At 41.0% G+C, this 14,014-nt stretch overlaps 1 protein-coding gene across 1 annotated transcript in view; it reads left to right on the top strand.

Moving 5' to 3' along the window:
• gabrb4 (gamma-aminobutyric acid type A receptor subunit beta4) overlaps positions 1-14,014 on the top strand; it is a gene marked incomplete at both ends in the record, with an annotated part of 71,925 nt that overhangs the window by 34,061 nt on the left and 23,850 nt on the right. The window contains one exon of the mRNA XM_080435910.1: positions 11,731-11,798. Coding sequence (XP_080292036.1) covers positions 11,731-11,798 — 68 coding nt within the window. The remainder of the gene's footprint in view (positions 1-11,730; positions 11,799-14,014) is intronic.

The following is a 14,014-nucleotide window of genomic DNA, read 5'->3' on the forward strand; positions in this document are numbered from 1 at the left end:
AAATCTATAAGCCATGATGTCCTTAAAGGCAGTGGTTCTCAAACTTTTTCATGACAAGGACCCCCCAAAATGATATGTATTTGGCTGCGGAACAAACGTCAACATTTCAGAGATGAATGGAATTGTATACAAAATTTGTTGTCAAAATCAACACTGTTTGTGATGAGTATTTACCACCATTTTGTATTTTAAGTTCTATTTTAAAGGAATCATATTTAATCAATTAATCGGCGGATTTACCATCATATCTTTGAGACACGGTTACAATTCTGCTATTCTACCTCATTAGCGTTATGGATAGGGATTTTGCAAACGTCAGATTCGATGATCACAAAGTAAATAAAAGTGATAAAGTCAAAAAAGTCAGATACATGAAGTGAGATTTACATATTCAAAAAATGAAATGGATTAAAGCATTGGACCATGACGGTGTGATGAATAGCAGCGTCTTGGTAACAATTTAGTCCCATGCACGCAGGATTATTCAGCACAAAACACCATACAATGTGCTTTCATATGATGTCACTGTTACCAAAAACTGGAAAACAATTTTTTTTAAATATAATCTAGATTTCTTTTCATTGTTAGTATCCCATAGTGCAGTGGTTTTCAACCTTATTTTGTGTCAAGGACCCCCAAATTGACACATATTAGCCCAGGGACCCCCATTTGAAAAGATATGCCAGGGACTCAACCATTTTGATTTCTCGGGGGTCTTAGGGTCCATTTGGTTCCATTTGTACACTCTCAGAGTTACAGACACATAAGGGTCAATTTGGTTCCTAACTATTAATTTGTCTGGGGTCCCCCTGGAACCCCCTCAAAGACCAATGATATATATATTCAAATTTTGCACACATTTTCCATGAATTTTCAAGTGCCGAACAATGAGCTTGTATATCTGCTATTTTTGAATAGCCAAAGAAATCTTTCTCCGAGTTTTTATGCAGGCACTAACAAAATATCCTGTCGCTTAGAGTACATTCCCAAGTATCCTGGGCCTAAAACCGTCGCCATGGATGTGGCACTCCTGATGTGGGTGTGTCAGCCATATTTCACTGACAATGTGCAAGTTTGACTAATGACAGCCATATCTAACCAGCCCTCTCCCCCTTTGTAACCACGTCAAAGGGATTGGGTGCATATTCTCATAATAAGATGAAGAAAGTGCAATAAAAGTTCTTGTTCTTGTGTTGGGCTGTCCCTTTTCATTAGACCCACCGTTTTAATGCAATTTATGATTTTCTGCAGGATAGATGTGGAATTAATGCATCAAGTGGGTTTTTACAAAGGTTTATTATTTATTATTATTGCACAAGGAGGTTATCATGTAGATTTTGTTGGTTTAGCTTGGTGTAACTTCGCGTCACCAGACTTTCCACCTCGCATTGTGGTTGTTCCCCACATAATGCGAATCAATTCGTTTATTCTCGCTACACGCGCTAGAATGAAAGACTAGTCCATACCCGGTCGACGCATCCATGGGGGGATATGCGCACATGATCTGGCAACCCGGGAGCCAGTTCGTCCCATAGCTGGGCAGCCCCGTAACCATGGCGACATTCTTTTTCACAAAAACGCTAATAAAGAGCTGAGATGTGGGTAAAAACGGGCTACGCAGTTGCATTCAGATGGTAATGGTCAATGGCTGTGTGAAAATTCAGATCAATTGCTCCAGCCACTGAGGAGAACCGGGCATACAGTTTTGGGCTCACCACCACCGGAGAGGTTTCTCAAATTATAGGACGATGAATGTACCAAACGATTATTATACCAAAAGAAACTAAACGATTGTTATACCAATTTAAACCAATTTTAAACTAGGGGATTCATTTTAGAGTTGAACGGCACCGGTGGTTCCGGTCAGTGGTTCCGGCCGTCTGATGACGTAAGGTTATTTCCGCTCCGACCGGATCAGAAACCCGACAATGGTATTGATCCCAGGCTTGGTTTGGTTTGAGCAGCAGCCATTGAACAGAGTGTTGACTGGTTTAGTTTGGTGTGAGCAGCAGCCATTGAACAGTAGTGTTGACTGGTTTAGTTTGGTGTGAGAAGCAAGCAGCCATTGAACAGCAGTGAGTAGTGACAGCGGACTGGCTGCATCATCATCCTGCTTCTCCGGCTACATTGTAGTGTGAATGCTCCACCGTTGCCATGGAGCCCACTGTTGCTAAGCAATGAGTTGATTATCAGAGTTATCAGAGAGTGTGTGTGTGTGTGTGTGTGTGTGTGTGTGTGTGTGTGTGTGTGTGTGTGTGTGTGTGTGTGTGTGTGTGTGTGTGTGTGTGTGTGTGTGTGTGTGTGTGTGTGTGTAGTATATATATATATTTACATATATATATTTACATGTTACCGAAATCGTGTAGGGACTCCATCTTCTCATTTGCTATATGCTTTATTGCTGTTGGTGTGTTTCTGTGGTAGGACTGTCATCTACCAAGGCAACACTGCTCTCCAGTAATGATACAAATACAATAGCAACACTCCATGGGTTCTTCTTCCTGCACCAGGAAGTATGGCTTACAAACAATTCATTTCGTTTGGCTCCTGGACCCTCTGTCAGCACAAACACAAACAATTGCACACCGAATGCAGGGCTACAGACATACAGGAGTCACACTGTGGTGTGATGTACATTGCAGAGCATACATTCAGCCAAAAGACTACACTAGACTGCAGACATAAGACGCCTAATTGTAGATTCATATTTTACAACAATAACATATTTGATCTTAATTCGTTTTCACTGAAGATAACAGGGAGGATGCTCATTACGTTGCCCTCTGGTGGACATTTTTATAGTTTTGGTGAGAATTTTGCTGTGATGGGGAATTTAACATTCTAAGTAATAGGTATGGCCTATTAGGCTATACATGTGATTAATCACATTACTTCCGGCCTATACTCGCGGACCACACACGCCCGAACCTCTAGTACACAATCAAATCCATTGCGTTCATTTAACTCAGCTGGTGTACAAATTGAACCAAATGGACTCTCAAAGGTGGTCCCTAGCTAAATGATAGATAGTTGCAAACCAAATGGATGCTTACGTATCTGTAACTCAGAGCGTGTACATAAGGAGCCAAATGGACCCGTTTTACAGTGTAGTTTCATGGCCATCTCTTCTCCCTGCTCTTTTATCCGACTATTGCTTGAATCCTGTGCAATCCTGTGCAATCCACTCATTTGTTTCCACTCCGTGCAACCGAATATGTTTGCCACACCCTATGACACCTCCAAAGTCCACACGAAGAGATGAAAATAAATACGAAAGAATGATGGTGGCATCTCAAGGCCGTCCGGGGGCTGAGGTGTCAGGTACACAGTGAACTGCGCACGCACGCACACGCACGCACACACACACACACACGCACACGCACACGCACACACACACGCACACGCACACGCACACACACGCACACGCACACACACACACGTCTCGTTTTAAGGTGCCACAGTCACATTGCTATTGACGTTCCTGTATGAAATGTGCGTAATACAATACGCAAATGAAGCTTAACGTGACGTTGACTTGACATCAGCGTCCAACGTCTAGCGTCAATATCAGACTCAATTGAAGGTTGTCGATACTCTGGGAGATTAAGTCAGCGTATGATCTCGGCAAACAGCGGCAGGTCACAACATTCAGTGGCTTACGAGGAGCTTATTAGAACAGCAGTGAAAAGTGTTGATACACTGATATGGTAATCACACACATGTACACTCTTGGCAAAAAAGGTTCTATATGGAATGGGAAAAAAGGTTTGTGCCACATCGAGCTGGAAAAGGTTCTCTGGCTCAGTTCATATTATGGTCCTTAACTCATTAAGGCCTGAGGTTCCGATTCTACAAAATGTCTTCTAAATCCTAACAGTTTCTGAAAGAATTATGTTACTATATCAGTGGTGCTCAAACTTTTTCATGTGAAGGACCTTCAAAATGATTATGTATTTGGCCGTGGACCCCCATCAAAATATTTTGTTCCAGGGACCCCCCAGAAGCAAAGATTTGAGTAAAAAAAAATTTGCTTTAAAATATGTATATTCAAAGATTAGCAAAAATGTTCACGTTTTTTCAAAAATAGCAGATCTAGTGCCGCGCTACGAGCTTGTAGATCTTCTATTTTTGAATAGCCCAAAGTATAAAATAATGATTATTTAAATTGTTACACAGATGTGTTCCCGGTTTTAATGGGTTTAAAGGTATGGAACCACTTAAGGAGTGTGAGTTTGAAGCCATTTGTTTTTTTTTAGCCCTGCTAGTGGTGGGACACTATAGGCTAATTATGTTAGATCTGTCCACCAGACAGTTCCAAATAACATCTGGAAAACTACTGCTACACAACGTTTTGCTCCCCAGAGGATGCTCTATAGACCCCTTAACAGACGACATCACACTGATAAGAACCAGTATGCGTGCAACCAGTATGCGCTCAATGAAACCCATTCTGTCAGGTCTCGCTAGGACGCGCCTCACTAGCCAACACACAGGTTGGGAATTGATTGCGTGAAACAATCACCTGTGCGTCCAGTCTCAATGTTAGTAAACAAATAATTGGTCTATTCAGATTTTGGTGACCCCATGATCCCATCCTCTAGCACCACCCTCAGGCCAAAAAGCACTTCAAGTACTGAGGCAGTTTTTTCTTTCTTTTCTTGTCTTTTTCTTTTACAGTCATTTATTGATTCATTGATTTATTGTATATAAATACATATATACAGTAGTACATAAGGAGTTAAACAAACACAAAAAAAAGAAAAAGGGGATGCGGGTAAACAAAAAGACGGACCATCCGACTGACTGACTGACCGACCGACCTCGCCATCCTTAGAAAATGTACATAGAAGGTCCTGGGTTCGATTCCCGCAGGGGACGCTGTGGGCGCTGGGGGCGTGTCCTCTCCTCCACGTCATCAGTGCCCATACCCTAGGTGGGGTTGGCGAAGGGGCCTACTCTGTGTGGAGTTGCATGTTCTCCCCGTGTCCCCTAGGGTAGGTACCCTCACAAAAAACATGCAGTAATCCTGGTCACTATACTGCCTCCCCCTGGCCTGCCGGGGCGCCTGATGGAGGGGAAAGGAACTGGTTGGAATAACGTGTTCCTTCCAAACGCTACGTCCTACCGGGGAAACTCCCCCCTGTCGGGTGATAAGAAGGCTTGTTAGCTCTCATGCATTGAAGGGGGCATGAGCTTGGCTCTGAGCTCTCCCTAGGTTGGCAGAGGGAGTGTAGTGCCCAGGATTACTTCGACAATTGGCACACAGTGAAAAAAATGGGGTTACAAAATCGTGGGATAAAAATGTAAGTAAAAAAATAAAATAAAATGTACATTAGCTGTGCAATGACAATGAATGTAACAGAACATATTCAGCTGCTAGTGTGTGCACTAATCGATTGCTGAATGAAGAAACAAACAAACCCCACTTTGTTTAGCCTGGACTGACTATTAATGGAAATGGATTTTATCTGAAAAAAAGTGAAGGGTTTGTTGTTGGAGAGCCGTTCTTTCCTTTCCGGTTGTTAAGTGCGACTGCTGGTAGTATCTTTATTTTGCTACAGAGTGGATCCTTCTGTTTCACTCAAGGGTCAAAATACGCATTGAGGGAAAGAGGGAGAGAGAGAGAGAGAGAGAGAGAGAGAGAGACAGAGAGAGAGAGAGAGAGAGAGAGAGAGAGAGAGAGAGAGAGAGAGAGAGAGAGAGAGAAGGCGAGGGAGAGAGAAGGCGAGGGAGAGAAAGAGAGAGGCAGAGGGAGAGCGGGAGATTTCGGGGGCTTTCTGTTTTCATCTTGTGAACGAATGTACTTTGACATTCTCAGGGGAAAACTGTTACTGGTTGCCTTCACAAAGTGCAATGGAAAATGGGCCCCACTTTTTTCTCTTTCTCTTTCTTTTTTTTTTTTTTTAGAAAGATGGGTCAGGGAATATGACAAAGCTGCAGGGCATTTAGTGTAGAGGGAAGAGTTGGGGGGGGGGGGGGGTGCAGGGAGTACAAAAAATAGATGAGAGTATAGATGGGGCCTTTCAGTCAAGCGTTATGCTAGTTAATATTTCAGTGCCAGTATTTGGAGAAACATCGTAATTATCAGATCTTTTCCGAGTGGGCTGTTATAGCAGCGGTGGACTGAGACTGAGGTCGAGTAGCAGTGGTGGGCTGAGAGGAAATAGCATTCACTTACACTATAGTGGTATACTGTGTTTGAGTTTTTCCTCACAAAATAACTTTTTTAAGTGTTACTTTGTTGTTCAACAGCGTTGGCTTGACGAAAAAAAAAACGTCTCATTTGAAAGCTCATATTGTAAAACTGGGCAGTTCGCTGGTTCTTAACCTATTCAATCCGGGAACGCATAGCTGTGTCATTTTAGATTATTTTTTTTATAGCTATAACCATTTTTTAAATACTATTCAAAAACGAGCTTGTAGATCTGTTATTTTTTAGAAAAATCGTTAAACTTTGTGCAAATCCTTGAATATATATATTTTTTTTAATTAAAGCAAACATTTTTAACTCACATCTTTGCTTCTGGGGGATTCTACAAATGTCTTCTAAATTCTAAAAAATATATATATCTTTTTCATCTCAAATCCAGTGTAGCGACGGTGCAGGACTTGCCTTACTATTTAGAGAGCACATTATTAAGATGTGCGTGCGCCTATGTAGGTGCGTTCGCAATGCGTGCACATTGCATGTAATCAAAATGATCAATCTGTCTCTTGGACACGAGGAGACATTAGGCTACAGGAGGACCACATGGTGGTCCACATGATCTTTCCCCCGGGTCCCCTTATATTAGTACATTACTGTACATTATTGCTTCCATGCAAGATGGTACTTTCAGTTTGTGCATTTTCTCAGTTAATTTCCTCCAACTTGCCGAAACTGTCATTTAAATAACAATACGCCATGGTGCAGGTGTAACTAGATTTTAAAGGGCATGTGAGATGACATGACACTCTGATCGGTCTAATTTATCTTATGCCCAAAACACACTGTTAAATTGTTAAATATAACTAAATTGGAGGTGCACACACCTCCGACGCACTCTGTGCCATAAATGATCTAAATGAGGTCCTATGTGTTAATTTAACAGAGAGTGTACAAATGGAACCACTTGGAACCGTGAGGGTTCCGTAAACAGGAATATTACAGAATTTCAGTTCTGAAATATGTCACTGTCCCGGTGACAGCGTAGTTTGTGCTTGTGTAAACACTACTGACTCCTGTTTCCCATTGCCAAGAGCCTAAAGTGTGATGACATACCGATGCAGAGCTGAACTGAATAGAGCACAAATTATTCAATTCTATTCTAGACATAGAGCACTTTAGGTTGAACATCATAGACGTGAGTTCTCATTTTCTTGTTTGCAGCGTTGAAAGTTGTTTCATGTTAAAACTTTAATTAATTGGACTGTCTTAAGATGCAACAATAACACAATGTTTTAAAGTAACGCTTCGATATTCCTGCCAGTATTGCCACAGTGCGCGGTGAGTTTTTGGGGGAGATCAGTTGGGTCCGATCCAAAGCCAGCAACTGAAGTGCAAACTCATTCACTCCCGGAGCAATTTGTTCCGACAGTCACGGCATGCGGAGATCGCCTGGCGGGTTAAAGTACTTTGACTGCAGGTTGGAGTATTCAACAAGGTATTAAGTATGAGAACAGAATCTAAAGCCAGTAAGTGATAATGAACAGTGCCAGGAGACATTGGAAGTCATTGGCTATGTTGGTAGCCTACTCATTTTGTCCTTAAATGTTTGATTTAGCATACTCATTGCGCGCACGCGCACGCGCGCACACACACACACACACACACACACACACACACACACACACACACACACACACACACACACACACACACACACACACACACACACACACACACACACACACACACACACACACACACACACACACACACACACACACGCGCGCACGCACGCACCTCTGATGGATTGAACTGTGTGGTAGGTTCCCTAAATGTAATCAGCTTTGACAACTTCAAATTAATAGGAGATTAGGAACCTACTCCTGCAGGGATAAACAGTGAATCCCCCTAACACATTCCTACATCCATATTGTATTAGTAATGTGGGGTGGTAGACATTGTAGACACCCCCCCCCCCCCCACCCCCCGCCACCAATTCATTAATCCCGCATTAGCACTACACACAGTTCTTTCATTCTTGACTATCATACAATGGAGTCAGATCTTCCAGTCCTAGACCACTGATTGCCAATGTTTTGACTGATATTTTTGTCTGAAAGTGCAAGACATTCAAATAAATTTGGAAAAACTAAGATGTGATTAAAGTTTCTATTTGAGAAAATTTACTTTTTCACAAAAGACAAATACATGTATTTTACAGTATATATTATTCATAAAAAAATAGCCGATCTACAAGCTCACATTGCAAATGCGTCAACTACAAGTGAAAGTTGCTCAGTCACATTTTTACTTGAGTTCAAGTAAGTACTTGCTTTTAACTCATTCACTATATTTTCTTTACTATATATTTTTGGCCGAGACATGCTATTTTCAAAGGCGTATAAAAGCGAACGGGAGGTTGTGATAAAAAAAAAAATCTCTGCGGAAGCACTGTGAAACCCTCCGGGATCAATCATAATGATTGATCCCCTGATAAATATTCTGTGAATACTTGAAAAAGGTAAGAAAATTGAAAAATCGCTGGCAGTGGATGATTGATATCTTTTTTTATTCTGGCAAAAAATACTTAACTATTCCAAAATACATACTTAAAATTAAGTCATCAAGTACAAATTACAAAGTACACCAAATTTCAATAATAGTGAAAACAAGCTCATCGTAACGCATTGTGAGATGTACAGTACTCAAGTAATGTACACCTGTTTCCTGCCATACAGGTATATTGGATAGGTATCCAAAGGACTTGTTTCAAGCTATTAAGACTTCAGAGTTGTCTTGGCAGGTACACCGATGGCAGGCAATTAAAGTACAGTACTCTGGTCTTTTTGCAAAAAAAGAAAAAAAAAGATGGATAAATGTTCCAAGATAAGATGCTGATTAAAAGCATCAATTATATCTTTCTTATCAGTAACGGAGTCATTTGATAAGGTTCTGCAGTAGAGGAAGTTTAATGGTGACTTAATTGACCTCCAAAATTAAGCAGGGGCCTCTGTTTGACGCAGCTGTCGTCGTGCTGAATGTTTTGGACTCTGAAATGGAGCAGAGAATAGGGGTGAGAAGTTAACTCTATTTGAAGGGCCTTGGGGCTTTCAGGGACACTCGAAGATGTCACAGTTAACAGATTTTTTTTTTACGTTTAGAGTTCTCTGCTCTTTATGGTGGGAATGCCACTACTGCTATCCCTTTTCAGACAACTTGACTGCCTACAAATGCGAGTCGCAACCCCGCCAGAGAGTGTGCTACCATTTTGAGAGCAAAGCAGTTCAATGACAGTCAGGAAATGTCTATAGATCTCATCACTCACTTCCAAACAGGAAATAGGGATCGGGGAAAACCACATTAACAACTTGGGCCACACACCTCCCCTGTGTGCCAGCTAACAAGTAGAAGCAATTCTTATCTTGGTAATTCCAGAGTGTCTCAGTGTAACATCATTTGTCCCCCCATGAATCACTATCGATGACCAAAATGCTCTCATGGCACACAGGATGGAAGTCCTCAATAAGTAGGGCTTCCCCCGTTGTGGGGATGTTAGTGAGGGGGGGGTTGGTGGGGGGGGGGTCCTTTGGGAATGAGGAGAGAGTGTGAGAGGAAGCAGCATCTATTGTGCGGAAGGTTTGGAATTGCCTGGCTTGAGGCTCTTAAAGGGATACTTCACTTTCAAATAAAATAAACATTTAAAAAAATTATTTAAAAAAAATTAAAGAAGTTATGGCAAAATAAAGGCCCCCTCACACATTAGTAGGACACTCTAATGCGTGAGGGGGCCTTTATTTTGCCATAACTTCTTTCATTTTTTTTAAATAATTTTTTTTAATGTTTATTTTATTTGAAAGTGAAGTATCTCTTTAAGTCCTTCTTCTCACTGTTATTTAAGCATGCGCCCTTTATTTATTTTCAAAATCTTTTCGTTGAGGTTATTCAGCAACAAGACAAATAGTCACTCCCTAACATTTTAGTCTAGTTTTTATTTGTTGACGAAATTGTCAATATATTTAGTCTTAGTCATCATAGCTTAGTTTTTATTTCGTTTTTGTTTCGTTTTCGTCTGTGCAAAAAAGGTAATCGACAAACATTTTTCGTCATAGTTTTAGTCGACGAAAACAACACTGCAGTGGACTGCTAAAGTGTAAAGCAGAGTAACACAATGTGGAGTAGGGATCTGGGTGGCGAGAGTAGGGAAGCATGGCGTCGTCAGAGCTGAGAGAGTTGAGTTCTCCGGGGCCCGCGGGGACAGAGGGAACAGTTAGGTTTAGATACAGGGAACTAGGTGAATGTAAATGACTAAAGCCATAGCCTTGGATAGGGCTGAAGTTGAGAGCCCCTGGTCTAGTGGAAGACAGGCGATAACAATGCATGAGTACAATTTAATAGCTCTGACCTGCTTTTTAAGTATGGTCATATTTATGATCTGCTCTTTGAACTTTGCAAAGTCAAGGCTCAGCAGCATGATAAAAAAAATTAGGAAGTATTTGAATGCAGTGGGATCTACAGCCCTGAAATCACAGAAGGGATCATAGGCGATTTTTCAGGGGGGGCATGGGGGGCACTTGCCCCCCCCTGGGGGCTGGACAATAATATATATATATATTTTTTTCATATTTAAAAAAATATATATGTCTCATATATAGCTTATATTATGTCCACATATATGCCACATATATGGATATATATGTACATATATGTAGTAGAGACATATATGCAGGCGGCCAATTCCGAATATGTCACATATATATGTGCATATATATATAAATATATGTTCATATATTTCCTTTTCCCCCCCTGGTGGCAGAGGCAAAAATCGACCTATGGAAGGGATGTCCTGGGGTGAATGAAAGGGAAAACAATTGATAATAGGGCTGCAACTATCGGTTATTTTCGTAGCGATTATTCTATTGATTACTTTTTGATTAATCAAATACTTATTTGATTTTAAAAAATATATATAATATGCTATCAATGAATTAACCCAAAATAATTTGAATAGATTTTTTTGAATCAATTAGAATCAATTATTACAACCAATTTTTTTCTCCCACAATATATATATATTTTTTTTGTGAAATCGATTATCGATATTTTTTTACATAATCAATTAAATCGATTAGTTCGATTAACTGTTGCACCCCTAATTGATATACCATATAAATCCTAGGTTGAAGGAGCATGCTTCCTTCAACACTAGCATGCTTCCTTTGACACTATAAAAACAAATGTCTTACTTTTTGAATCTCTGCATAGTACGTAGCACTGTATCATATAAACTATTGTATTAAGGTGTGTGCAGGCGGACAAAGAATCGAAGAAGGCACTTTATGCACGAGACTCCTCAAAGTGAGGCTCTGTCTCGATAATGACTGACTTTTTCATCATCAACATCATCATCATCATCATCATCTGTCTTGGCTGTGGATGAATGCCGTGTGATGTGGCAGAGAAAGGGACAGTCAAATCAGAGACTCTGCAACTCTGGAACAGAATATTTCCGTGCAATAAATGACTTTGTTTTTGTACGGTGCAACGTAAGGCTGACACGACGATCTCTTGTCTTTTTTCCTCAGGTCCTGCAGTCCACGTGAGCATGAGCATCAACATAGCAAGCATCGACTCTATCTCAGAAGTAAACATGGTGAGTTTAAACTTCAGCCTTTTATACTAGCGCTTCTCAAACTATTTAATTTCAAGGAACCCCCGTGAGAGTGTGCAAATGGAACCAAATGGACCGTACAAGCACGGCTTGGGAAACTTAAGCTGTGTGTGGTAAGTACTGGGAGCTGATGGTATACAGTAGGTGTTGCGCTCAACCTCAGCAATCCATCTCCCAGAGGTCTAGCCAGCGCAAATGAAAAGGGGACAGACACCATTGTTCTCGGCCGATGTTTCAATTTGTACAGACCTGTAAGGGTCCATTTGGAACTCGCTCAAGGAATTCCGATGGTCCCTGGACCGCACTTTCAGAACCATTGTTTTACAACTCCCCACAATGTCATGCCACTACTGTATGCGTGTTTACACTAAACCATAAAGCATTTCCTCAATATTCTTCTAGCCTTGAATATCTCTGCTGTCCGACAGAAACCAGCTAACTCCAAAATGTTCATTTATCAGGAAATGAAAAGGAGTTAGGAGCTTTTGTTCATCATTGATAAGAACAGCTTTTCATTGGTTCAATATTTTTTTTACCAACACACAGACATAAAGGGTGTTCAATGGCCCTGATTTATGGAAAAAAATGCAAAAGCGTCAAAATGGAGTTAGCTGGTTTCTGCTGGACAGCAACGATATACTACTTTGGAGCTACATTGGTGCAGAAATATGTTTTAAAGAAGGCAATATGACCGACTTCTGCGCTGTGGCGCAGAAGTCGTTCTATCTCTTAGTTCTAAAGCACAGCAGTCTTTTTATTTTAGTCAATGTGACAAAGTCACTCAACAACACATTCTCACAAATAGGCGTCACTTATTGCTGCTCTGTAATTTTCACTCCCTAAATGTCACTATAGGACAACAAAAACTAAAAGGCACGCACGCATTGGAGCTGGAAATACTACTCGAATCACGTGATTGGACTTGCCTTGTTGGCTAACCTGGTAGCAATGCTTGACTAGTAACCGCAACCTTGTGATCGAATCCCACCACTCTCTGCATAGTTTTTGTGAGGTTAGGATTAAGGTTAGGTTTAGGCATGTTTTTGTGAGGTTAGGGTTAGGTTTAGGCATAGTTTTGTCAACATGCGACGTCGCCATGGCGTCCCGTCATGTCAAAACTTGACTTTCAGGGTGTCCCGTCATGTCAAAACTTGACTTTCAGGGCGTCCCTTCATGTCAAAACTTGACTTTCAGGGCGTCCCGTCATGTCAAAACGTGACGTTACAGGGTTACTGACAGAGCGGCAAAATGTGACGCCTTGGGAGTGAGAACTGGTATCTCTCCCTCTCTCTCTCTCTCTCTCTCCCCAACTATGGCTCCTACCTGCCAATCATTTAGCTGGGGACCCCCTGGAACCAACTCATGCACCCTTGGGGGTCACCAGACCCCACATTGGGAACCAGTGGTGTACTTAATTAATTCCAAATGTGTGAGTGCATAAAGGTGTTGGTGTTAGATTTCTTTGTCTCATGTTTGTTTGGCTAAACACTCTTTTTTTTTTTAAAGTAATAGTTGGGGCATTTTTAAGCCTTTATCTGATATAGTACTACTGCAGAGAGAGAGAGAGAGAGAGAGAGAGTAGGGGAATGACATTTAGCAAATGGTCCGGCCAGCCGGGAAACGAACCGGGGGACTCTCCGTTCACGGCATTGCGCCCATGTGACTAACCACTTGGCTACTCCCCTTGTTTTGCTAAACGCTTTGACTTAGAACTTGGAAGGTTTGTGTCACAATCACACAAAAGTAGATTAGAAAAAGTTATTTTCCCATACATGTTTCATTTCTATTCTATTATTCATGATGCCAAAAATACAGCAAAAAAATGTTTCATCAAGAATACGCATTTCATATTATGGCAAGACTACAAAATGTCAGCTGTGTTCAGTCCAGTCATACGCAGTCAGCAAGCCTCAGTGAGAGAGTGTAAAAATGGACGAGTAACTCCCTTGAGTTAACCCATTAAGACCTGAGGCCATTCTTAAAAATGTTTTCTAAATCCTAACAGTTTTTTGAAAAAAAAAATATAATTTTTCAAAAATTGCAGATCTACAAGCTCATAATGAGCTTGTATATCTGCTATTTTTGAATAGCCAAAGAAATCTAAAGTGACACAGATGCGTTCCAGGTCTTAGTGGGTTAAATCAATACTGAGGATTTTACTGTGTATCAGCTCTCAGACGTTTTATGGTAAATAACAT

This window comes from Gymnoscopelus braueri (genome assembly GCF_963280865.1).
Source record: "Gymnoscopelus braueri genome assembly, chromosome: 8".
NCBI lineage: Eukaryota > Metazoa > Chordata > Actinopteri > Myctophiformes > Myctophidae > Gymnoscopelus > Gymnoscopelus braueri.